General features: G+C 43.9%; 1 protein-coding gene and 1 pseudogene across 2 annotated transcripts; both read right to left on the minus strand.

Moving 5' to 3' along the window:
• Positions 1 to 7456: 7456 nt before the first annotated feature.
• LOC311116934 (NACHT, LRR and PYD domains-containing protein 1 homolog) lies at positions 7457 to 13887 on the minus strand (the record flags this gene model as incomplete). The annotated part of the gene is made up of 8 exons (XM_084191949.1): positions 7457 to 7926; positions 9079 to 9361; positions 11508 to 11537; positions 11623 to 11755; positions 11926 to 12051; positions 12211 to 12470; positions 12658 to 12872; positions 13880 to 13887. The coding sequence occupies 8 exons, from the start codon at positions 13885 to 13887 to the stop codon at positions 7920 to 7922; spliced, it is 1062 nt and encodes a 353-aa protein (XP_084048075.1). The 3' UTR covers positions 7457 to 7919.
• Positions 13888 to 15174: 1287 nt separating this feature from the next.
• Positions 15175 to 22529, minus strand: LOC311116913 (protein NLRC3-like; annotated as a pseudogene). The gene is made up of 9 exons: positions 22371 to 22529; positions 21951 to 22117; positions 20023 to 21823; positions 19769 to 19939; positions 17211 to 17384; positions 16958 to 17131; positions 16428 to 16601; positions 15862 to 15908; positions 15175 to 15725 (listed from the first exon to the last, which is right to left on the minus strand). The product of its transcript is annotated as a protein NLRC3-like (transcript).
• Positions 22530 to 25170: the final 2641 nt, after the last annotated feature.

The raw sequence follows: 25170 nt of genomic DNA on the forward strand, positions 1-25170 counted from the left end.
TTTTATTTAACCTTTATTTAACCAGGTAAGCCAGTTGAGAACAAGGCCTAGAGTAATGTGATCCTTAGGGATCCCAGAGGAGAGGTTGGAATACACTGACCTAGAATAATGTGATCCTTAGGGATCCCAGAGGAGAGGTTGGAATACACTGACCTAGAGTAATGTGATCCTTAGGGATCCCAGAGGAGAGGTTGGAATACACTGACCTAGAGTAATGTGATCCTTAGGGATCCCAGAGGAGAGGTTGGAATACACTGACCTAGAGTAATGTGATCCTTAGGGATCCCAGAGGAGAGGTTGGAATACACTGACCTAGAATAATGTGATCCTTAGGGATCCCAGAGGAGAGGTTGGAATACACTGACCTAGAATAATGTGATCCTTAGGGATCCCAGAGGAGAGGTTGGAATACACTGACCTAGAGTAATGTGATCCTTAGGGATCCCAGAGGAGAGGTTGGAATACACTGGCCTAGAGTAATGTGATCCTTAGGGATCCCAGAGGAGAGGTTGGAATACACTGACCTAGAGTAATGTGATCCTTAGGGATCCCAGAGGAGAGGTTGGAATACACTGACCTAGAATAATGTGATCCTTAGGGATCCCAGAGGAGAGGTTGGAATACACTGACCTAGAGTAATGTGATCCTTAGGGATCCCAGAGGAGAGGTTGGAATACACTGACCTAGAGTTCTGTGAATGTGTCAGATTTAGCCAGCTAGCTAGTTTTCAACTGTAGTCCCTGGGCAGGTAGATACAAAATAAAATGGCCCTAGCACTAACACACCCGATACAAAATATCAAGGGCTTGATGATAAAGTTAAGTAGTTGAATCTAAGGTGTTAGTTCTAGGACCAAAAACTAAAACATGCACCTCCTGGGGGCCCTGGAGGAGAGCTTTGAAAAAGGCTGAGCCAGAATAACATCATTCAAATGAAGTCATTATTTGTTAATGAACTAACTGACACGTTGTAGTCCTACATCAGTTGGACAACTTCAGTGTGGACTTTACAGGTCCCTATGGCTGTGTTTACACAGGCTGACCAATTCTGGGTTCTTTTCTTTCACTCATTGGCTTTTGACCAATCAGATCAGCTTATTTTGCCAATTAACAGGAAAAATATCAGAATTGGGCTGCCTGTGTAAAACGCAGGTGATCTGCCTTCTCAATGAGACAGTCTGTTATCCTCATCACATGACCATGCTAATTAAAAGGCGCAATATGTAGCTTTGTGGGCGACCAGATCAAATTCACGTCACGGTTTCGGCCGAGGCTGCTCCTCCTCCTGGTTCGGGCAGGCATCGGCGGTCGTCGTCCCCGGAGTACTAGCTGCCACCGATCTATGTTTCATGTTCGTTTGGTTTGGTCTTGATGTTGTACACCTGTGTCTAGTTAGTCCTCATTAGTGTTCTATTTAAGTCTCGTTGGGTGTGTCTGTGTTTGTGTGTGATTGTTCCTGTCGTATGTTTGCTTGTCGATTTCCTTATTCGCTCGGTTGAGCTTTACTCCACTGTGTTGGAGCGTTTTACGCACCTGTGTAGTGCGCCTTTTGTTTGTCGCCTACGTGCGTAGTTTCGCCTTCGGGCAAGTTTGTTCTGTTTTCCTTGTTGGATATTCCACTAAAGTCTTTTGGACTATACTTCGGTGTCCTGCGCTTGATTCCACCACTACACCCACCTACAGCATTTAAGACAGGTATGACAGTTATAAATTAGATTCTGGGTTCTGATGGGGTATGACAATTGAACTGAGCTCATGAGGCATTTATAAGTTAGATTCTGGGTTCTGATGGGGTATGACAGTTGAACTGAGCTCATGAGGCATTTATAAGTTAGATTCTGGGTTCTGATGGGGTATGACAGTTGAACTGAGCTCATGAGGCATTTATAAGTTAGATTCTGGGTTCTGATGGGGTACGACAGTTGAACTGAGCTCATGAGGCATTTATAAGTTAGATTCTGGGTTCTGATGGGGTATGACAGTTGAACTGAGCTCATGAGGCATTTATAAGTTAGATTCTGGGTTCTGATGGGGTATGACAGTTGAACTGAGCTCATGAGGCATTTATAAGTTAGATTCTGGGTTCTGATGGGGTATGACAGTTGAACTGAGCTCATGAGGCATTTATAAGTTAGATTCTGGGTTCTGATGGGGTATGACAGTTGAACTGAGCTCATGAGGCATTTATAAGATAGATTCTGGGTTCTGATGGGGTATGACAGTTGAACTAAGCTCATGAGGCATTTATAAGTTAGATTCTGGGTTCTGATGGGGTATGACAGTTGAACTGAGCTCATGAGGCATTTATAAGTTAGATTCTTCAAGAATCAATGGGTACATACTGTATCATTAATTTATAAGTCAAAAAATGGATTTAGCAACTGCCGATTACCTCATTAAGTTTCGTTTTGGCATCTTTTGACTTTCTGTTTTGTACACCAGCTTCAAACGGTTATTTCTCAGCGGTTAAGATGGTACCATGTTTTGTCACACAAACTGAAATTAGACAAACTATCAGCATTTTTGCAACCAGGCAAATGTCTCATAAAACTTTCCAGTAATCCAGTCTACTAGTTTCCCCACTGAACCTTTTAACATTTCCAACATCCAAGACACCCAGGTAGATTGACTTCTCAATGAGATAATCTGGGATTCTCATCATCATTTGGACTGAATCTATCTCCATGAAGGCCAACAGGACACACACACACACACACACACACACACACACACACACACACACACACACACACATAGATTAAAACACTACAGGATAATAAACACAATATTTAACTTTTACTAAAAATATATTTTCATAGTGACTATGTACATGGTTTGGGTCAATTTCATTTTAATTCCAGTCCAGTCAGAAAGTTAACCAAATTCCAAATCCAAATTGTCTTAATTGAAAAGCATTGAGGAGAATTGGAATTAGAATTTCAGTCTGCTTCCTGAATTGACTGACATTTTAATGGAATTGACCCCAACCCTGACTATGTATTGGTTTACCAACCTTTCTCAATAGATTTTTCAATGAGGAATTCTCACACACAGGGGCCATTTTGAGGCAGAACCATTCTGTGTCAGTTTTGAGCCACAGCACTTCAGTTGCACTGCGGCAGCGCAGGCAGCGCAGGCAGCGCAGGCAGGCAGCGCAGGCAGGCAGCGCAGGCAGGCAGCGCAGGCAGGCAGCGCAGGCAGGCAGGCAGGCAGGCAGGCAGGCAGGCAGGCAGGCAGGCAGGCAGGCAGGCAGGCAGGCAGGCAGGCAGGCAGGCAGGCAGGCAGGCAGGCAGGCAGGCAGGCAGGCAGGCAGGCAGGCAGGCAGGCAGGCAGGCAGGCAGGCAGGCAGGCAGGCAGGCAGGCAGGCAGGCAGGCAGGCAGGCAGGCAGGCAGGCAGGCAGGCAGGCAGGCAGGCAGGCAGGCAGGCAGGCAGGCAGGCAGGCAGGCAGGCAGGCAGGCAGGCAGGCAGGCAGGCAGGCAGGCAGGCAGGCAGGCAGGCAGGCAGGCAGGCAGGCAGGCAGGCAGGCAGGCAGGCAGGCAGGCAGGCAGGCAGGCAGGCAGGCAGGCAGGCAGGCAGGCAGGCAGGCAGGCAGGCAGGCAGGCAGGCAGGCAGGCAGGCAGGCAGGCAGGCAGGCAGGCAGGCAGGCAGGCAGGCAGGCAGGCAGGCAGGCAGGCAGGCAGGCAGGCAGGCAGGCAGGCAGGCAGGCAGGCAGGCAGGCAGGCAGGCAGGCAGGCAGGCAGGCAGGCAGGCAGGCAGGCAGGCAGGCAGGCAGGCAGGCAGGCAGGCAGGCAGGCAGGCAGGCAGGCAGGCAGGCAGGCAGGCAGGCAGGCAGGCAGGCAGGCAGGCAGGCAGGCAGGCAGGCAGGCAGGCAGGCAGGCAGGCAGGCAGGCAGGCAGGCAGGCAGGCAGGCAGGCAGGCAGGCAGGCAGGCAGGCAGGCAGGCAGGCAGGCAGGCAGGCAGGCAGGCAGGCAGGCAGGCAGGCAGGCAGGCAGGCAGGCAGGCAGGCAGGCAGGCAGGCAGGCAGGCAGGCAGGCAGGCAGGCAGGCAGGCAGGCAGGCAGGCAGGCAGGCAGGCAGGCAGGCAGGCAGGCAGGCAGGCAGGCAGGCAGGCAGGCAGGCAGGCAGGCAGGCAGGCAGGCGTCTAAAGTAGTGCACTATAAAGGGAATAGGGTTCCATTTGGGACAACATGTTCTACTAACTCCAGCTTAGCATGTGGTCTTCCAGAGTCAGGGGGAGGTTGTTACTACAACATCTGGAGCCCTGTCTAAAGAGAGGAGGAGGGGGAGGAGGAGGAGGAGGGGGAGGGGGAGGGGGAGGATGAGGAGGAGGAGTCTGAGCAGGAGGAGGAGGAGGAGGGGGAGCAGGAGGAGAACGAAAAGAGGTTAGTTCAATACCTGCTGGCGTCCAGAAAGAAAACAAATATTATTTCGGTAAGGTCTGGCAAACACACGTCCAAAACACACACGTATGTAAATACCAACACAGCGTGTATCCGCAAAATCATCACACACAGGCAAGTCGATTAGTATTTTGTGTAAATGGAGAATATGATGGACAAGCTTATTCATAACAATAAAAACGTTGATAACAAGATGCAATCATTTGCCGTTAGAGATAAAATATATTTCATTTCTTTGCATTTTAAAATAATTTATTTCCTAGGCTATTATTTATTTCGTTTCCATGATCATTGCATAATAAATTCCTCACCTTTTCTGTGATGGTTTCATACTCACGTGGTAGCATATAGACCTACAACAAGGTTACTGTTCCAACCATCTCTCGTTTAATTGGACCCACTTCACAGCAGTAAAGATAAGCTATTTCAAATATTTTGCTCTATAATACCAGGGGTCTCATTTATAAACGTTGCCTACACACAAAATATACCACACTGTTCACGCAAATGTTGTCATTTATAAAAACTGAACTTGACCTGAAAATTTGCTGCAAACTTTAGACCATGCGTGCGCACAGTTTCTAGTGGTTGAAGTCTTGCACATTAAGAAGGCTAAAGTAGCCTAGTAGCTTTGTGCAGATGGGGAATATATGACGAGACTCTTATTCAGAACAAAACAACCGGTAGGCCTAGCTAAATACAATAACAAGATGCAATCATTTGCCCCTAGTGAAAATCCATGTATCTTTACATTCTAAAATCATTAGAAAAAGGCATACGTTTCCTGTTATTGCAGAATAAAGCCTATACTCGCCAAATATCCTATAGGCCTACAACAAGTTAGGATTGGCTACCATTCGTCCCATCTCTCATTTAATAGGACCCACTTCACAGTAGTAAATAGATCAGCTACAGTATTTCCAGCAGCCTATTTTGCTCTATGCGATCCGATCCGAAGCGCAGTTTAACGTTAGAACAGACGATTCACCTTTTCCATTGACGTTTGTAGGCGACGTCTGAATGATGTAATGTGACATTTCTTGCGTAGAAAATATTTCATTTACAAACATAATACATTATCATAATCATTGCATAATAAATTCCTCACCTTTTCTGGCCATGATGAGTTCATATTCCCGATGTAGCCATACAACAAATTACCATGCGCATTTCTCATTTAATTGGGCCTATTAGAGATGTCAGAAAGACCTACAGCAAATGTCACTGTAAAATAAAACATAGAGGTGCTAGTGTCAGATATTTAATACAACCAAAAGGTTCTGCTGAATGAACAAGTCGTGCTTTCCACCTGGGCACTATATTCAGTAGCGTGTTTTGCACATAACATCACCTATCACCTGCTCATTAAGAGTAGAAGCCTTCTCTGTTCACATAGCCTAGTTGAACTCGTTTTGGGATGCTGCTTTTATGGCGATGTGGGGGCCGTCTATTTCTCCGTTCGTATTTGGGAACCCATTGATGGCAAAGAAACCCCTCTTAACCTGTTGCGCGATGGTGGGAATTGTATGTTACAGTACGTTTTGCTGATGATTGCATCCAAACCATTGGCTCATCGAGGGATGTGAGATGCCGCTGGCCGATCGGAAAGCTCCGGCTGAAAAGTGCCCGTTGCCAAAAACCCGAGGATGGATAACACTTTGACGCGCACCCGAATGGCATGGGTTTGCCTTTCTAAAGTAGGTCTTAAATCCTCTCAAAGATCCTATAAGATTGGTTTTGGGAAACGATATCTGATGAGCCAATCTGTACTTTCTGCTAAAAAGTCCCACCTGTCTCTAAAAACGTGCTCTCTGTGAAATGCAGCGGTGCCAGATCTTCCAACAGAGCAGATCAGCCATCTCTCATTGGATTTCCATTATCTCAGTCTTTTATAGGATTTACACAATAGTTTCACTTTCACACGTACCTCTAATTTAACAAATGACTGTACTTTATATGGATTATTATCGTTACAAATGCACCAATGTGGTCAATTATATTTAACCTGTCAAGACGTTGCATGAATTCACAATGTCAATATAATTACATAAAAAAATGTCATTATTACTCTCACAATAAAACACATTTTCAACATACAGTATATTTTCCCCGTTCTACGCTTGACAAGCGTATTCCACCACTTGGCACTGATCGTGGTCATGGGGCTGAACACTCTCAAGCTAACATTTATATTGATAAATCTCACAACTATCTAGTAATCATTACTTTTAATGCTGTTAACAAATGTCGATGCTATAATATTATTTGTGCTATAAAGGCGATGGACTTTATTGCTTTTTTCATATTGTTAAACAACATTCTAAGTCTGCTAACATTTCCTAATTAAATGTTACGAATTTCAGTATAAAAAAAAATCACTATCATCATTGATCTACAATCAGAGGTGGACCCGTTCCTCTACTTCATTATAAATGGACTTCCTGTTTCAACACAGTGGGCGGATTCAACACCCATAGGTTCATGTAAAGTCTTCATCCACTTAATACAAGTATTCAGCCTATAAGTTAAGATTCTATTTATTAAAACTGCAATTACATTTTTGTATTTAATGAGGTGATGTTTTGCAGTGCTACCAGGAGAGGGCAGTGTGACACAACAACCAGGTTTGGCAGAAGGACTCCAGACCAGTGGTTCCCAACCTGTGGTCCTTGGGGGGTGGTGCAGGTGGTCCTCAATTACTTTTTAGATTGTAGTATTTTATTATTCTAAAATAATAACAGTTGGGAGTATTAATGGTATTATAAGCAATTTTACATTCCTTTTCACAATGCAACTAGTTTATAATAATAATAATAATAATAATAATAATAATAGACCTTTACAGGCTTTGTTACATTCACATCTATTGATAGAATTTGACCAGCAATATATTTGATGTGAAAAAAGAACAGCGACTCTGTGAATGGTGGTCCTCAAGAGCTTTGGACGGTGATTTGATGGTCTCCAGAATGGGAAAGTTTGGGAACCGCTGAGCTAGACAGTCACATCTGTGTGGTAACATGATAGGATGGAAAACCAATGATATACAATGATTCTGCAAACCCAAAACAGACTGATTATAATGTATAGTATATGACGTTACATTGAACTAATCACAGTAATCAGAGACCAACTCACACACAGTATATACAAAGACACACACAAACAAAATACATTCCTAGGTGAAGAAGTGTCTTAGTCCACAGACTAGGAGACAGGCCTCAGCGTTTTCAGATTAGGTGAAGAAGTGTCTTAGTCCACAGACTAGGAGACAGGCCTCAGCGTCTTCAGATTAGGTGAAGAAGTGTCTTAGTCCACAGACTAGGAGACAGGCCTCAGCGTCTTCAGATTAGGTGAAGAAGTGTCTTAGTCCACAGACTAGGAGACAGGCCTCAGCGTCTTCAGATTAGGTGAAGAAGTGTCTTAGTCCACAGACTAGGAGACAGGCCTCAGCGTCTTCAGATTAGGTGAAGAAGTGTCTTAGTCCACAGACTAGGGGACAGGCCTCAGCATCTTCAGATTAGGTTCTATAAGAAAGAGGATGGAGGAGAAGGGAAGAGAGAGATCAGAAAGTATGGAGGAGAAGGGAAGAGAGATCAGAAAGTATGGAGGAGAAGGGAAGAGAGAGATCAGAAAGTATGGAGGAGAAGGGAAGAGAGAGATCAGAAAGTATGGAGGAGAAGGGAAGAGAGAGATCAGAAAGTATGGAGGAGAAGGGAAGAGAGAGATCAGAAAGTATGGAGGAGAAGGGAAGAGAGAGATCAGAAAGTATGGAGGAGAAGGGAAGAGAGAGATCAGAAAGTATGGAGGAGAAGGGGAGAGAGAGATCAGAAAGTATGGAGGAGAAGGGACGAGAGAGATCAGAAAGTATGGAGGAGAAGGGAAGAGAGAGATCAGAAAGTATGGAGGAGAAGGGGAGAGAGAGATCAGAAAGTATGGAGGAGAAGGGAAGAGAGAGATCAGAAAGTATGGAGGAGAAGGGAAGAGAGAGATCAGAAAGTATGGAGGAGAAGGGGAGAGAGAGATCAGAAAGTATGGAGGAGAAGGGGAGAGAGAGATCAGAAAGTATGGAGGAGAAGGGAAGAGAGAGATCAGAAAGTATGGAGGAGAAGGGGAGAGAGAGATCAGAAAGTATGGAGGAGAAGGGAAGAGAGAGATCAGAAAGTATGGAGGAGAAGGGAAGAGAGAGATCAGAAAGTATGGAGGAGAAGGGAAGAGAGAGATCAGAAAGTATGGAGGAGAAGGGAAGAGAGATCAGAAAGTATGGAGGAGAAGGGAAGAGAGAGATCAGAAAGTATGGAGGAGAAGGGAAGAGAGAGATCAGAAAGTATGGAGGAGAAGGGAAGAGAGAGATCAGAAAGTATGGAGGAGAAGGGAAGAGAGAGATCAGAAAGTATGGAGGAGAAGGGAAGAGAGATCAGAAAGTATGGAGGAGAAGGGAAGAGAGAGATCAGAAAGTATGGAGGAGAAGGAGGAGTTCCACCTGAGATAATGATGTGATGATGGTCCTATGATGTAACTACAATAAGATAACAGTCATTTATTACAGACAGAAACACAAAAACATGCTTCCATTCTGGAAAAACAGTTCCTCTTTGATCTGGGTAGCTGTGTTTTTATTTGACCTATATTTAATCATTACACATATTCAAGGGAGGGAGCAATGAAAACTGTCTTACCTAGATTCACTCAAGTCCTTAACAAGATGGTTTTCATGTTCAACGAGAGCTTTGAGACAAGCTCCCGTCACTTCTGGTCCTTTGGGGATGACTGCTTTCAGTAGTTTTCTCATTCGGTCCTGTTCAGTTGTTTCAGCTGTTATTCTGGAGTGCTCTTCTTCACCAATCATGTTCTTTGACCACAGATCATCTGCTATTGGCATTGAGTTTTTGGTTCGCTGAATTAGTTTAGCCCAGTGTTTCTTCAGAAACTCCTCAGCAGGAATGTCAGGGATTGTTAATGCTGAAGGGGGGGTCAATTAAATTAATATGGCTTTAGGGTTAACAGCAGCTGTTTCTACATCTTCCAGTCTCTCCAGTTATCATTCCTCTGATAGTCATTTCTTGTATAGAGATGACTCCAGGGTTGTGGTCAATTCCAATTAAAGTCAGTCAATTTAAAATAAAAAAATTGAAATAATAATTTTTCCTATTAGGTTTATTGAGAAGTCATTGAAAATTGATGCCCTTATTAATGTTTTATCAACAATCTACTCAGAATAATCTAATGTCAAAGTGGGCCTGTCCCCCATACATTCAACATCTGGAAGGTCCCTCAGTCAAGTGTTGCATTTCAAGCACAGATTCAACTACATACAAAGACCAGGGATCTTTTAGAAAGCCTTATAAAGAAGGGCAGTGATTGGTAGATGGGTAACAATAACACATCAGACATTGAATATCTCTTTAAGCATGGTCAAGTTAATAATTATCCTGTGGGTGATGTATTAAACCACCCAGACACATCAAAGATGCAGTCGTCCTTCTGAACTGAGCTGCAGGACAGGAAGGAAACTGCTTAGTGATGTCACCATGAGGCCATTGGTGATTTTAAAACAGTTACAGAGTTCAATGGCTGTGATGGGAGAAAACTGAGGATGGATCAACAACATTGTAGTGACTCCACAATAATGACTTAAATGACAGAGTGAACGGAAGAATACAAATATACAGAATAAAAATATTCCAAAACAGAAATACCTTATCGAAATAAGTATTCAGACCCTTTGCTATGAGACTTGAAATTGAGCTCAGGTGCATCCTGTTTCCATTGATCATCCTTGAGATGTTTCTACAACTTGATTGGAGTCCACCTGTGGAACATATAATTGATTGGACATGTTTGGGAAGGAACACACCTGTCTATATAAGGTCCCACAGTTGACAGTGCATGTCAGAGCAAAAACCAAGCCATGAGGTCGAAGGAATTGTCCGTAGAGCTCCGAGACAGGATTGTGTTGAGGCCCAGATCTGGGGAAGGGTACTGAAACAGTTCTGCAGCATTGAAGGTCTCCATCATTCTTAAATGGAAGAAGTTTGGAACCACCAAGACTCTTCCTAGAGCTGGCCGCCCGGCTAAACTGAGCAATCGGGGGAGAAGGGCCTTGGTCAGGGAGGTGACCAAGAACCTGATGGTCACTCTGAAAGAGCTCCAGAGCTCCTCTGTGGAGATGGGAGAACCTTCCAGAAGGACAACCATCTCTGCAGCACTCCACCACTCAGGCCTTTATGGTAGAGTGGCCAGATGGAAGCTACTCCTCAGTAAAATACACATGACAGCCCGCTAAAGGACTCTCAGACCATGAGAAACAAGATTCTCTGGTCTGATGAAACCAAGATTGAACTCTTTGGCCTGAATGCCAAGCGTCACGTCTGTAGGAAACCTGGCACCATCCCTACGGTGAAGCATGGTGGTGGCAGCATCATGCTGTGGGGATGTTTTTCAGCGGCAGGGACTGGGAGACTAGTCAGGATCGAGGGAAAGATGAATGGAGCAAAGTACAGAGAGATCCTTAATGAAAACCTGCTCCAGAGCGCTCAGGACCTCAGACTGGGGCGAAGGTTCACCTTCCAACAGGACAACGACCCTAAGCACACAGACAAGACAACGCAGGAGTGGCTCCGGGACAAGTCTATGAATGTCCTTGAGTGGCCCAGCCAGAGCCCGGACTTGAACCCGATCTAATATCTCTAGAGAGACCTGTAAATAGCTGTGCAGCGACGCTCCCCATCCAACCTGACAGAGCTTGAGAGGATCTGCAGAGAAGAATGGGAGAAACTCCCCAAATACAGGTGTGCCAAGCTTGTAGCGCCATACCCAAGAAGACTCAAGGCTGTAATCGCTGCCAAAGGTGCTTCAACAAAGTACTGAGTAAATGGTCTGAATACTTATGTAAATGTGATATTTCAGGGTTTTTTTTATATATACATTTGCAACAATGTCTAAAAAACCTGTTTTTGCTTTGTCATTATGGGGTATTTTGTGTAGATTGATGAGGGGGAAAAAACAATTTTATCAATTTTATAATAAAGCTGTAACGTAACAAAATGTGGAACAATTCAAGGGGTCTGAATACTTTCTGAATGCACTGTAACTCATGTTTACTTACTTGTTGAATGGGTGGCAGTGATGTATTCATCTGAAAGATAAACCAAATGAGGTTATATCACTCTAAATAGCATCTGTTACAAAAGTACAAAGTTATGATTGACATATGCTCCTACCTTGTGATACCACTTCTTTCCATGCAATCCTCTCATCATCACCGAATAACTCCATCTCAATGTCAACCCCTGTCATTTTCAAAACCGCCTTGAAAAAGCTTGGTGTGGAGTCTCTATGTATGAGATGAATCTTCTGGAGAGAGATGGAGAGAGCGAGAGAGAGATTGCTTGCAATGTAAACATATGTTTCCCATGCCAATAAAGCCATTTGAATTGAGAGCCATCGAGCGAGCAAGAGAGAGCAATGCATAGAAATGTGACTTAAAATGTCAGATTCATGTTCTTAGTCTACTAAAACTGTACCTGTGGATTGATGTAGGTAGAACAGGGAATGTTCAGTCTGAAGAAACTATTCAGTTTGAAGGCCTGCTCTGGTCTTGTGATGAGAACCCTTGAAGACCCTTGAGACTTTTCCTGTTGTTCCACAGCCTGCGAAACGAGGCATGAAATACACAGCCAGTCAATGTATAGTCATATTCAAACAATATTCAGAAAACTAGCAACACACTATTATCTTCATGTTATGAGTGTCAACATAAACCGTACCACTGCTTAGTTAAGGTCACCTCTAAAAGAATGGTACCTCACCTGTATTTGGCTGGGGTTTCTGGGGAACAGGTATAGGCGTGGAATTAGTGTTTGCTTTTTCACTGTCAGATAGAGCATCAGCTCACAGTGGACATCTATGTTCCGCGAAAAGATATAGCTCAGTATAACAGAGATAAGTGAGAACTTAGGATGGAGAATTTTGGCATGGAATCTGGTGACCTCATGCACTTCCTCAACAGACACTCCATGTTCCTCTACATGAAAAATCTTCATCTCATTCCTCAGGGAAGGGTTGGTCCCTGAACAACACAATAAAAAGGAGACAGAAAGACAAATATTGTATTATTCAAACAACTAAAACACAAAGAATATGCGGTACCAGATCACAGTAAACTCAAACTCCCAGAATATTCATTTATTCATTCAGGAAGTGAAACTCAGTTACATGGAAATGTCTTTCTGAATACTATGTCTATATGGTTTTACCTAAACAGACAAAGTGTGGCAGATGAACTTCCTCCAGTTCACCTAACTCCATAGTGATGTCTAGCAATGGACCACCTTGTCCATACTGCATGTCTTTCAGAAGTTGACTGTAGGGTTCCCAGTTCCTGAAGTGATACTTCAGAATGACATCTCTCTCACACACCCAGCGGAGCCCAGACACTGTGCACTCATAACGCCCTTTGGGTGTCCTGTGCCTGAGGGCAACAACAAGATATGGTAGAGAGGGTCAATCGTCAAATGGAGAGGTTGGATTAGAAGACTGTTCCCAAAGGTAATGGGGAAATACACTAGCAAGTGGAATGAAATGTTAAAAGTAGTTATTTTACCTGAACATTTTCACTCCATGGACAGTGGAAGTCAAGGGTTCAATCTTAAGCCACTGTGTGGAGTCCTGAACATGGACAAGCATGTCAGTTATACATATGGGGCCAGTTTCCTGGACACAGATTGAGTCTAGTGCTGGACTTCAAGCATGATCAATGGAAGTTTCAATAGAAAGTTATTTAAGGTCCAAGACTAGGCTTAATCTTTGTCCGGGAAACTGGCCCATTAAATGAACAAAGTAATTTATCTAATGTATTTATTCAATGTTACATGGAATGCTGGTGATTGATCCAATTAAACTGTCTAATGACAAAATATGACAGTTAAAATCCTGCATTCCTACAAGCAGAACACAGGACTGTCTATATCCCAGTATGAATGGTTGGTCAGTACACACCTGGCTTTCAGACTGTGTTTATATTACTAAAGCAGAACACAGGACTGTCTATATCCCAGTATGAATGGTTGGTCAGTACACACCTGGCTTTCAGACTGTGTTTATATTACTAAAGCAGAACACAGGACTGTCTATATCCCAGTATGAATGGTTGGTCAGTACACACCTGGCTTTCAGACTGTGTTTATATTACTAAAGCAGAACACAGGACTGTCTATATCCCAGTATGAATGGTTGGTCAGTACACACCTGGCTTTCAGACTGTGTTTATATTACTAAAGCAGAACACAGGACTGTCTATATCCCAGTATGAATGGTTGGTCAGTACACACCTGGCTTTCAGACTGTGTTTATATTACTAAAGCAGAACACAGGACTGTCTATATCCCAGTATGAATGGTTGGTCAGTACACACCTGGCTTTCAGACTGTGCCTGACTCCTGAAGGTATGTAAAAGTGAGAATTGACATTATGACTTACCTCAACATGGTCACAAGTCTTACAGCTCTGAGGAATCCCTGAAGTCAAAAGTAGTTGTTATTTAAAATGGACAATCTCATGTAATAATGAATTAATAAATATTAAATAGACTTGTAATAAAAATGAATGTAAGTGAGCAACAGTCTCAGAATGTACACTCATTATCATACCATAATCTGACATTAGTGTTATATTAATGAATGTTTGTGGAAGCAGGAAACAACATGGTTCTGGTCCATGTTTTGTAGATGTTGGGGGCCTGATTTCTGGTAGATCCCAGGATGAGAGCTTAAAGGTAGAGTCAGCTAAATGATGTTGTACGAGCAGCACCGCAGATATTGTGATGAGCAAGATGCCTGACTTCTCTCTCACACAGTATCTGCCCATGTGCACGGGTTCTCTTCACTCTCTTACAGCGTGGTAGCCACGGGACCAAAACAGAGGAGTTTAGCATCGTGCTCCAACACTCTTAGTTGTTGTAGAAATGTACCCACTATGATGTTTACTTTGTGCATCTACATCATATTGCTGACTCTACCTTTAAGTTTGTTTTGACCAAATAGATCATGATTGTGTTCCTTGCCTGGGACTCAAGAACGCTTTAATCGTATTTTGATTTTAAAACAATTATCAGTTAACACTCACATATCTGGTCTCTGGTGTTCTCAGGTCCAGGCTTGATACAACACTCTCCACCATGGTCTCTGCTGTTGGGAAAGCAGATGGATAGACTGTGATTAAACTAAATACAACTTATAAAGGATTTATATAGCATACATACAGTCTTCATAAGCAATACAAAGGGTGTATAAAGGGTGACAGAACAGCTCCCTATGTAGGGTGCATTGCCAAATGTGACATAACACTATGTCAACTTCCATGAAGTCAATACTGATGGTGACATTACAGGTGACATAGCTTATCTTGATGAAAGCCCCTAGAGACGTGAAGTCACCAGGTATCATTTTAACAGGTTCTGATGCCCTCTTGTGGTTAGAGTGAAACTGACACTACAGTGAGACATAGGAGAGGAAACATCTGTACATCCAACAGAACACATTAAAATACACCACTACTACTAATCGAACTGTCTGTAGGTCCAACAGAACACATTAAAACACACCACTACTACTAATCTAACTGTCTGTAGGTCCAACAGAACACTTTAAAACACACCACTACTACTAATCTAACCGTCTGTAGGTCCAACAGAACACATTAAAACAAACCACTACTACTAATCTAATTGTAGGAATGATTCCAGAGGAAAACACATGATGAAACATTGCTATGACTCACCTTTGAATGTGTTGGTCATCTATCTGACACAGGGTCACTGAGGAGGAGTAAACCTCAAACCCAGGATAGAGGGGTTCAGTGAATGTGGTGTGTTTTGTGTAAAGGTGTGTCAGTGTACCAGAGGAGGACACACTATAGAAGGACAAAGTACCAGCTGGCCAGTCCAGATACACTCCAACTCTGTTAGAAACAGGACCAGGGATGGATCTGATGACTCCAGCATGGTAAAAGTCATATCCTCTGTCAGAGCAGACTAAACCCCAGGACTTCCTGTTGTATCCAATCCAACTGTCCTTCTCCACTCCCTTCCTCTTAATTCCTTTGTACGCCACACCAATGCCAGCCCCGTCATCATCCCTCTCCACCTCCCAGTAATAACGAGATCCAGATAAGCCTTCTCTGCAGAGAACTTGGGGAAGACGGTCAAATCTGTCTGGATGGTCTTCATAATGCTGGTTCTCCTCCACCCATGTCACCTTCCTGTTCCCCTCAGACAGTATCAGGTTTGGGTTTGCTGTATTTGGGTCCAGGGTGAGATGACAGGCATCTGTAGACAAAAGGAGAGTTTAATCAAACCACATCTTCATATAAAATTTTGATTTGTAGGTAGAGAACAAGTATTGATTAGTTACTATGTTACTGTAGTTCTGAATATGTAGTTAATTAGGATTGAAGAGACTTACATTTCCTCACCCCTGGTTTCAGCCTGAACTCTCCACCATGATCCACACTGTAGGAGAAACAGGTTATTGACTGACAGAGACCTAATAAAGCAGTCAACATTTACACCATATTGTTGTGTTCTGGTGCACTATCCAAGTTCATTACTAGAGAAATACAGGTATTCTACCCTACCTACTGCATACAGAACAGAGTACAATTCATTACTAGAGACATACAGGTATTCTATCATACCTACTGCATACAGAACAGAGTACAATTCATTACTAGAGACATACAGGTATTCTATCATACCTACTGCATACAGAACAGAGTACAATTCATTACTAGAGACATACAGGTATTCTATCCTACCTACTGCATACAGAACAGAGTACAATTCCAACAGGAAATCAGAGATGCAGAAGAAGAGTATTCATGTGGTGATGATGTATGCTGTGTTGGAGTGCTAAGCCTGCTGGGTAAACGTCCCCTGTATTCTACCATCATGTCCTCATGTTACTGAACCTACTACACTACATAGGACACAACCACTGCTCACACTATTAGGACATCTATTCTGACTTACTTCAGCTTCATCAGTTTATCTGTGGGATCCACCAGAGCAGCTGAAAGCAGTCCCCCTGCAGAGTCTCCTGGGTGATTGTAGCTCAGGTCCAGCTCTTTCAGGTGGGAGGGGTTTGACCTCAGAGCTGAAGACAGAGCAGCACAGCCCTCCTCTGTGACCAGACAGCCACACAGCCTACAGAGAGACACAACAGCTGTCTAGGTTGGTGGACTGGTGTCAATCATCTTGTAGGACACTCATACATTTGTCCATGACACAAACATTGTGATGAAACATCAGATGTTCAGAGTATTTGTTTTACTAAGCTCAGTACCGACCTGACTGAAACAGCTGTACATACCCCAGTGTGTGTAGTTTACAGTCTGGATCCTCCAGTCCAGCAGAGGGCAGTGTAACTCAGCTCAGTACCGACCTGACTGAAACAGCTGTACTTACCCCAGTGTGTGTAGTTTACAGTCTGGATCCTCCAGTCCAGCAGAGGGCAGTGTAACTCAGCTCAGTACCGACCTGACTGAAACAGCTGTACTTACCCCAGTGTGTGTAGTTTACAGTCTGGATCCTCCAGTCCAGCAGACAGCAGTGTAACTCCTGAGTCCTGCAGGTCATTGTCTCTCAGCTCCAGTTGTTTCAGTTGTGAGTTGGGTGAACTCAGGACTGAGGCCAGATCTGAACAGCAACCCTCTGTCAGACCACACTGACCTAGACTAGAGGACAGAAGAGCACATGATTAACAAATGTTTAAAACATCCACATAATAACTCATACTGAAGAAAGTTAACTCACACTAGTGTCTGTATGTTGCAGAGTGGACTGGTTAGTCCAACACAGAGCAGCTCCACTCCTCTGTCTCCCAGGTCATTGTAGCTGAGGTCCAGTTCTCTCAGGGGGGAGTTTGGTGTCTGCAGAGCTGAAGCCAGAGTCTCACAGGATTCATATGTGAGTTTACAGCCAGCCAGTCTGGAGAGAGGAGATATAGTGATATACTGTTAAATATGCAAAGCTTTAAGAATAATGAGATGCATTAAGACAATAACAGAAGGACACATGATTAACCAATGTTAAAAACATACTAACTCACTCAAGATATTTACCTTAGTTTTATATATGTTATGTATGTTTCTGGATATGTCCCAAAAATGTTAAAATAATGTTAAAAACATACACATACTAACTATACTGAACAGAAATATAAACCCAACATGTAAAGTGTTGGTCCCACGTTTCATGAGCTGAAATAAAAGATCCCAGATATGTTCCATACGCACAAAAGCTTATTTCTCTCAAATGTTGTGCATAAATTTGTTTAGATCCCTGTTAGTGAGCGTTTCTCCTTTGTTAAGATAATCCATCCACCTGACAGGTGTGGTATATCAAGAAGCTGATTAAACAGCATGATCATTACACAGGTGCACCTTGTGCTGGGCACAATAAAAGGCCACTCTGAAATGTGCAGTTTTGTCACACAACACAATGCCACAGTTGTGTCAAGTTTTGAGGGAGCGTGCAATTGGCATGATGACTGCAGGAATGTCCACCAGAGCTGTTGCTAGAGAATTTTATGTTAATTTCTCTTCCATAAACCGCCTCCAACATCGTTTTAGAGAATTTGGCAGTACATCCTACCGGCCTCACAATCACAGACCACATGTAACCACGCCAGCCCAGGACCTCCACATCCGGCTCCTTCACCTGCAGGATGGTCTGAGACAAGCCACCAGGACAGCTGATTTAACTCTGGGTTTTCACAACCGAATACTTTCTGCACAAACTGTCAGAAACCGTCTCAGGGAAGCTCATCTGCATGCTCGTCATCCTCACCAGGGTCTTGACCTGACTGCAGTTTGGCGTCGTAACCGACTTCAGTGGGCAAATGCTCACCTTCGATGGCCACTGGCACATTGGAGAAGTGTGCTCTTCACGGATGAATCCCGGTTTCAACTGTACCGGGAAGATGGCAGAAAGCGTGTATGGCGTTGTGATGGCATTGTGTGGGCGAGCGGTTTGCTGGGGTCAACGTTGTGAACAGAGTGCCCCATGGTGGCGGTGGGGTTATGGTATGGGCAGGCATAAGCTACGGACAATGAACAAAATCACATTTTATCGATGGCAATTTGAATGCACAGAGATACCGTGATGAGATCCTGAGGCCCATTGTCGTGCCATTCATCTGCCGCCATCACCTCATGTTTCAGCATGATAATGCACGGCCCCATGTCGCAAGGATCTGTATACAATTCCTGGAAGCTGAAAATGTCCCAGTTCTTCCATGGACTGCATACTCACCAGACATGCATGTTTGGGATGCTCTGGATCGACGTGTACGACAGCGTCTTCCAGTTCCCGGCAGTTTTCAGCAACTTCACACAGCCATTGAAGAGGAGTGGGACAACATTCCACAGGCCACAATCAACAGCCTGATCAACTCTATGTGAAGGAGACGTGTCGCGCTGCATGAGGCAAATGGTGGTCACACCAGATACGGACTGGTTTTCTGATACACACCCATACTTTTTTTTAAGGTATCTGTGACCAACAGATGCATATCTGAATTCCCATTTATGTGAAATCCATAGATTAGGGCCTAATGAATTTATTTCAATTGACTGATTTCCTCGTATGAACTGTAACTCAGTAAAACCTTTGAAATGGTTGCATGTTACGTTTATATTCTTGTTCAGTATATAGTACATACATAATACATAAACACTCACAGTGGATACTGAAGATAGTTAACTCACACTAGTGTCTGTATGTTGCAGAGTGGACTGGTTAGTCCAACACAGAGCAGCTCCACTCCTCTGTCTCCCAGGTCATTGTAGCGGAGGTCCAGTTCTCTCAGGGGGGAGTTTGGTGTCTGCAGAGCTGAGGCCAGAGTCTCACAGGATTTATATGTGAGTTTACAGCCAGCCAGTCTGGAGAGAGGAGATATGTTGATACACTGATAAATATGCAAAGCTTTAAGAATAATGAGATGCATTAAGACAATAACAGAAGGACACGATTAACCAATGTTAAAAACATACTAACTCACTCAAGATATTTACCTTAGTTTTATATATGTTATGTATGTTTCTGGATATGTCCCAAAAATGTTACAATAATGTTAAAAACATACACATACTAACTATACTGAACAGAAATATAAACCCAACATGTAAAGTGTTGGTTCCACGTTTCATGAGCTGAAATAAAAGATCCCAGATATGTTCCATACGCACAAAAGCTTATTTCTCTCAAATGTTGTGCATAAATTTGTTCAAATAATGTTAAAAACATACACATACTAACTACATACATAATATATAAACACTCACAGTGGATACTGAAGATATTTAACTCACACTAGTGTCTGTATGTTGCTGAGTGGACTGGTTAGTCCAACACAGAGCAGCTCCACTCTGTCTCCCAGGTCATTGTAGCTGAGGTCCAGTTCTCTCAGGGGGGAGTTTGGTGTCTGCAGAGCTGAGAACAGAGTCTCACAGGATTCATATGTGAGTTCACAGCGATCCAGTCTGGAGAGAGGAGATAATCTGTTAGATATACAAATCCTTCAGAATAATGATACTGTATACATCAACTCAATAACAGAACTTACAGTGCTCTCTTGCAGGTTTTCACTACCGGCAGCAACCTCTGATAACCTTCCTCTGATGTGGTGTATGTCTTCAGGTCAAACTCCTCCAGCACCTCCTCTGACATCAGTAACAGGTAGGCCAGGGCTGAACATTGGTCAGGTTTTAGTATTGTTTCTGAAAGAGTTCCTGATCGCAGGGAGGTTTGCATGTCTTCAACTAGAGAGTTGGCACCAAGTTCATTCAGACAGTGGAACAAGTTGATGATCCTTTCTGGTGAGGACTCCCATTCGATCATGTCTGAAATTTACCTGACTGTTCTCTCAACTGTTTCCTCATTGCTCTGTGATGTACTTCCTGTCTGTGTCAGAAGGCCTTGTAGCAGATTCTGATTGGACTCCAGTGAGAGACCCAGAAGGAAGCGGAGGAACAGGTCCAGGTGTCCATTCTCACTCTTCAAGGCCTGGTCCACTGCTCTCCTGTGTAAGTCAGACAACTGGATTGCCTCCTCATCTTCATCCTCACTAGTGGTGGAAAAAACATTTTCCTTCTTGTCCAGACATGATTCTAAAGCATGCACTGCTGCTAGAAACTCCTGAATGCTCAGATGCACAAAGCTGTAGATCTTCTCTTGGTTCAGCCCAGATTCTTCTTTAAAGATCTCTGTACACAATGCTGAGTACTCTGATGCCTCTGTGACATCAAGGCCACACTCTCTCAGGTCCTCCTCATAGAAGATCAGGTTGCCCTTCTGCAGCTGTTGGAAAGCCAGCTTTGCCAGTTTCAGGATCATCTCTTTGTCTGACTGAGACAGTTCCTTTGGGTTTGTCTCTGTGGCTTTGTTGTACTTCTTGTTCTTCACAATGATTTGGATGAGCGTGAAGTGTGTGAACATCTGGGTCAGAGTTTTGGGGACTTCATCCTTCTCTGCCTCTTTCAGCATCATCTCAAGGACAGTGGCTGATATCCAACAGAAGACTGGCATGTGGCACATGATGTGGAGGCTCCTTGATGTCTTCATGTGTTTGATGATTTCATTGGCCAGATTCTGATCTGTGATTTTCTTCCTGAAGTACTCCTCCTTCTGTGGATCATTGAACCCTCGTACCTCTGTCACCTGGTCAACACACTCAGGAGGGATCTGATTGGCTGCTGCAGGCCGTGAGGTTATCCAGAGGAGAGCAGAGGGAAGCAGATTCCCCTTGATGAGGTTTGTCAGCAGCACGTCCACCGAGGTTGGCTTCGTGACATCACAGCACCTCTCATTGTTTTTGAAGTCTAGAGGAAGTCGACACTCATCCAGACCATCAAAAATGAAAATAGTTTTGGTTTCACCATCTTCAATGTTGTCAATCTCTTTCAGCTCTGAGAAGTAGTGGGAAAGAAGTTGCATCAGACTGTATTGGTCCCTTTTCCGGTTCAGATCACGGAAAGGAAGAGGAAACATGAAATGAACGTCCTGATTTGCTTTTCCCTCTGCCCAGTCAAGGATGACCTTCTGCACAGAGACTGTTTTTCCAATGCCAGCGATTCCTTTTGTCAGCACAGTTCTGATAGGTTTGTCTTGTCCAGCTAAAGGCTTGAAGATGTCGTTGCATTTGATTGGTGTCTCTTGTGTGGTTTGTTTCTTGGATGCCATCTCTATCTGTCTCACCTCATGTTCATTATTGACCCCTCCACTTCCACCCTCTGTGATGTAGAGCTCTGTGTAGACGTCCTTTAACAGACTTTGGTTTCCATGGTGTCCAATTCCTTCAGATATGTGTTGATACTTGTGTTTCAGTTTAGCCTTAATGTCTTGTTGGACTGTCAGAAGAGTTTGACCTGTAGGAAAACAATGAGAGTTGGGACTCATAAGTTTGTGTGTGTGTGTGTGTGTGTGTGTGTGTGTGTGTGTGTTAGAGGGGCCTTTGTCCCGTTCTTTGTAATATTGTATGAAACACAGTCTTACTTCTTCTGTCCAGAAGGTTGTGTGTGATCTTTAATGCATACTCACTGTCCAAACTCTCCACTTCCTTATTGTCATCTGGTAATGGTTCCTGGCTGAAAGCAGGTGGCTGATCACTCTTCATTGATAGCAGGCTGGGGGCAGGTGACTCTGCTCTGGGCTTCTGGACACTGAATAAAACAGGGAGGCAGATCACCTCATCAATATCTCATCAGTACCTCATCTACATATTTTCAACAAGTGTATAGCTGAACTTATAGAAGTCCTGATGTTTCTTTATAAAGCTACAGTCTGCAATTGGTAAATCGGTTTGGGGACTTTTAAATTAATGATGTAGAACTACATTTGATGTAATTTGGGAAAACTTTTCCCTTTAGTTTTATATCTTTAAGAGAACTGTATATTTTACATGTAATCTCTTACCTCTTAGAACTGGTGTCTTGAGTCATTTTAGAGGCAGTGGTCCCCTCCTCTCTCTCCCCAGAGAGACTCATTTTAGAGGCAGTGGTCCCCTCCTCTCTCTCCCCAGAGAGACTCATTTTAGAGGCAGTGGTCCCCTCCTCTCTCTCCCCAGAGAGACTCATTTTAGAGGCAGTGGTCTCCTCCTCTCTCTCCCCAGAGAGACTCATTTTAGAGGCAGTGGTCTCCTCCTCTCTCTCCCCAGAGAGACTCGTTTTAGAGGCAGTGGTCCCCTCCTCTCTCTCCCCAGAGAGACTCATTTTAGAGGCAGTGGTCCCCTCCTCTCTCTCCCCAGAGAGACTCCTTTTAGAGGCAGTGGTCCCCTCCTCTCTCTCCCCAGACAGACTCATTTTAGAGGCAGTGGTCTCCTCCTCTCTCTCCCCAGAGAGACTCGTTTTAGAGGCAGTGGTCCCCTCCTCTCTCTCCCCAGAGAGACTCATTTTAGAGGCAGTGGTCCCCTCCTCTCTCTCCCCAGAGAGACTCATTTTAGAGGCAGTGGTCTCCTCCTCTCTCTCCCCAGAGAGACTCGTTTTAGAGGCAGTGGTCCCCTCCTCTCTCTCCCCAGAGAGACTCGTTTTAGAGGCAGTGGTCCCCTCCTCTCTCTCCCCAGAGAGACTCATTTTAGAGGCAGTGGTCCCCTCCTCTCTCTCCCCAGAGAGACTCGTTTTAGAGGCAGTGGTCCCCTCCTCTCTCTCCCCAGAGAGACTCATTTTAGAGGCAGTGGTCCCCTCCTCTCTCTCCCCAGAGAGACTCATTTTAGATGTAAGTCACAGCTCACTCAGCTACAATAAGAAATAACAGAACAGTCAATATTTCTGAACATTGTTGAAGAACCATTAACAATGACAACACTTTTACTGTCTGTGGTCAAAGTTCAAACAGAGACTTCATGTTGCATTTAAACATGCACAGTTAATTTGATTTGATTTGACTTGGATCCCCATTAGCTGACGCCATAACAACAGCTAGTCTACCTCGGGTAAACACAACTAAAAAGACGTTACAGCTTAGATTGACAGACATTATAAACATTTACCAAGTAGACATTACATACAGTTAAAATAGCTGACAGGTATTTATTCTATACCAAAGGAAGCCAGGCTATAATGTATCTTTCGTCTCTCTGTGCTTCATAATTGTCCTTTAATTCGCAAGAGGCTGAATGTATCTCACAGGAGAAAGTATCCGAGCGAGCTAAACAGCGCCCCTCTGTCTCTCTATGTGTAGGCCATCTATCTGATGCTGTCTGGTCCAAACGAGTATGACATTGTTGCCCGTAGCATTGAAGACAAGGGAAGCCTGCGAGCATTTGGCCTTTGATTTTAAAGCTCTGTATGACAGAGTGATAGACCGTGTACTGTATGACAGAGTGATAGACCGTGTACTGTGTGACAGAGTGATAGACCGTGTACTGTGTGACAGAGTGATAGACCGTGTACTGTATGACAGAGTGATAGACCGTGTACTGTGTGACAGAGTGATAGACCGTGTACTGTATGACAGAGTGATAGACCGTGTACTGTATGACAGAGTGATAGACCGTGTACTGTATGACAGAGTGATAGACCGTGTACTGTATGACAGAGTGATAGACCGTGTACTGTATGACAGAGTGATAGACCGTGTACTGTATGACAGAGTGATAGACCGTGTACTGTATGACAGAGTGATAGACCGTGTACTGTATGACAGAGTGATAGACCGTGTACTGTATGACAGAGTGATAGACCGTGTACTGTATGACAGAGTGATAGACCGTGTACTGTATGACAGAGTGATAGACCGTGTACTGTATGACAGAGTGATAGACCGTGTACTGTATGACAGAGTGATAGACCGTGTACTGTATGACAGAGTGATAGACCGTGTACTGTATGACAGAGTGATAGACCGTGTACTGTATGACAGAGTGATAGACCGTGTACTGTATGACAGAGTGATAGACCATTTTGTCAAGCTTTAGGCTTCTGTAGGACTGAACCTGCCGAGTTGATGTATGAGCTTCGGAATGTTTTAATTATAGGCTATGCCCGGGCTTTTCTCCGTTTATTTTACAAGTTGTATTATGTTAAATATCAGCCACTATCGAGAGCCACCGTCAGTAAAACCCACATACATTTATAACTGTCACTTTAGTGTTCGTTTTCTTCCATTTGTAGCTTCCATTTAGCATCATTCCATTCTGTTTCCCTTTCTTTCCTCTGTCACGTCAGTTGTTCCTGAGGGTCGTTAGCATTAGGCTAACGTTGTGCAAGAATTTAGGACATGTAGCCTGTTTGAATCATTATGGAACTCAGACCACACGTAGCAGGTTAAACCTGTAGCCTGGTTCACGGTTCACGACGACTGAACCGGTTTCATACAGTTCCATGATTAGTGAGAATTAGGGTAAATGTATAGGACCCCCCTATTCAACCCCTATTGTACACTTTTTTTCCATCTTCCAATATTTCTGAATAGAAACTATGAGCAGTGCGTAGGAAAGGCGTCATTTCATAAGTTGGAATAGTGCCCTTAGTGAATACACCCATGCACTGCTTGACTTCACATGAGGTGCCAACAGTTTATCTCGTCCGTTGCACCCGGGCTTGTATTCAGGTGTGCCGACAACGATGCGGAACATTACGCAACAGTGCGCTGGCCAAGTTATATGAAGCGTACAGCACTGAGCAAAACGGACCACATTCTTTCTGATCGGTGTCGCCAGAAAGCATTTTCAACTTGAACTTTGATTTATCCCAACATTTAAATAGTTTCTATGTCT

Source organism: Coregonus lavaretus (genome assembly GCF_964263955.1).
Source record: "Coregonus lavaretus genome assembly, contig: HAP1_SCAFFOLD_465, whole genome shotgun sequence".
NCBI classification, from domain to species: Eukaryota; Metazoa; Chordata; class Actinopteri; order Salmoniformes; family Salmonidae; genus Coregonus; species Coregonus lavaretus.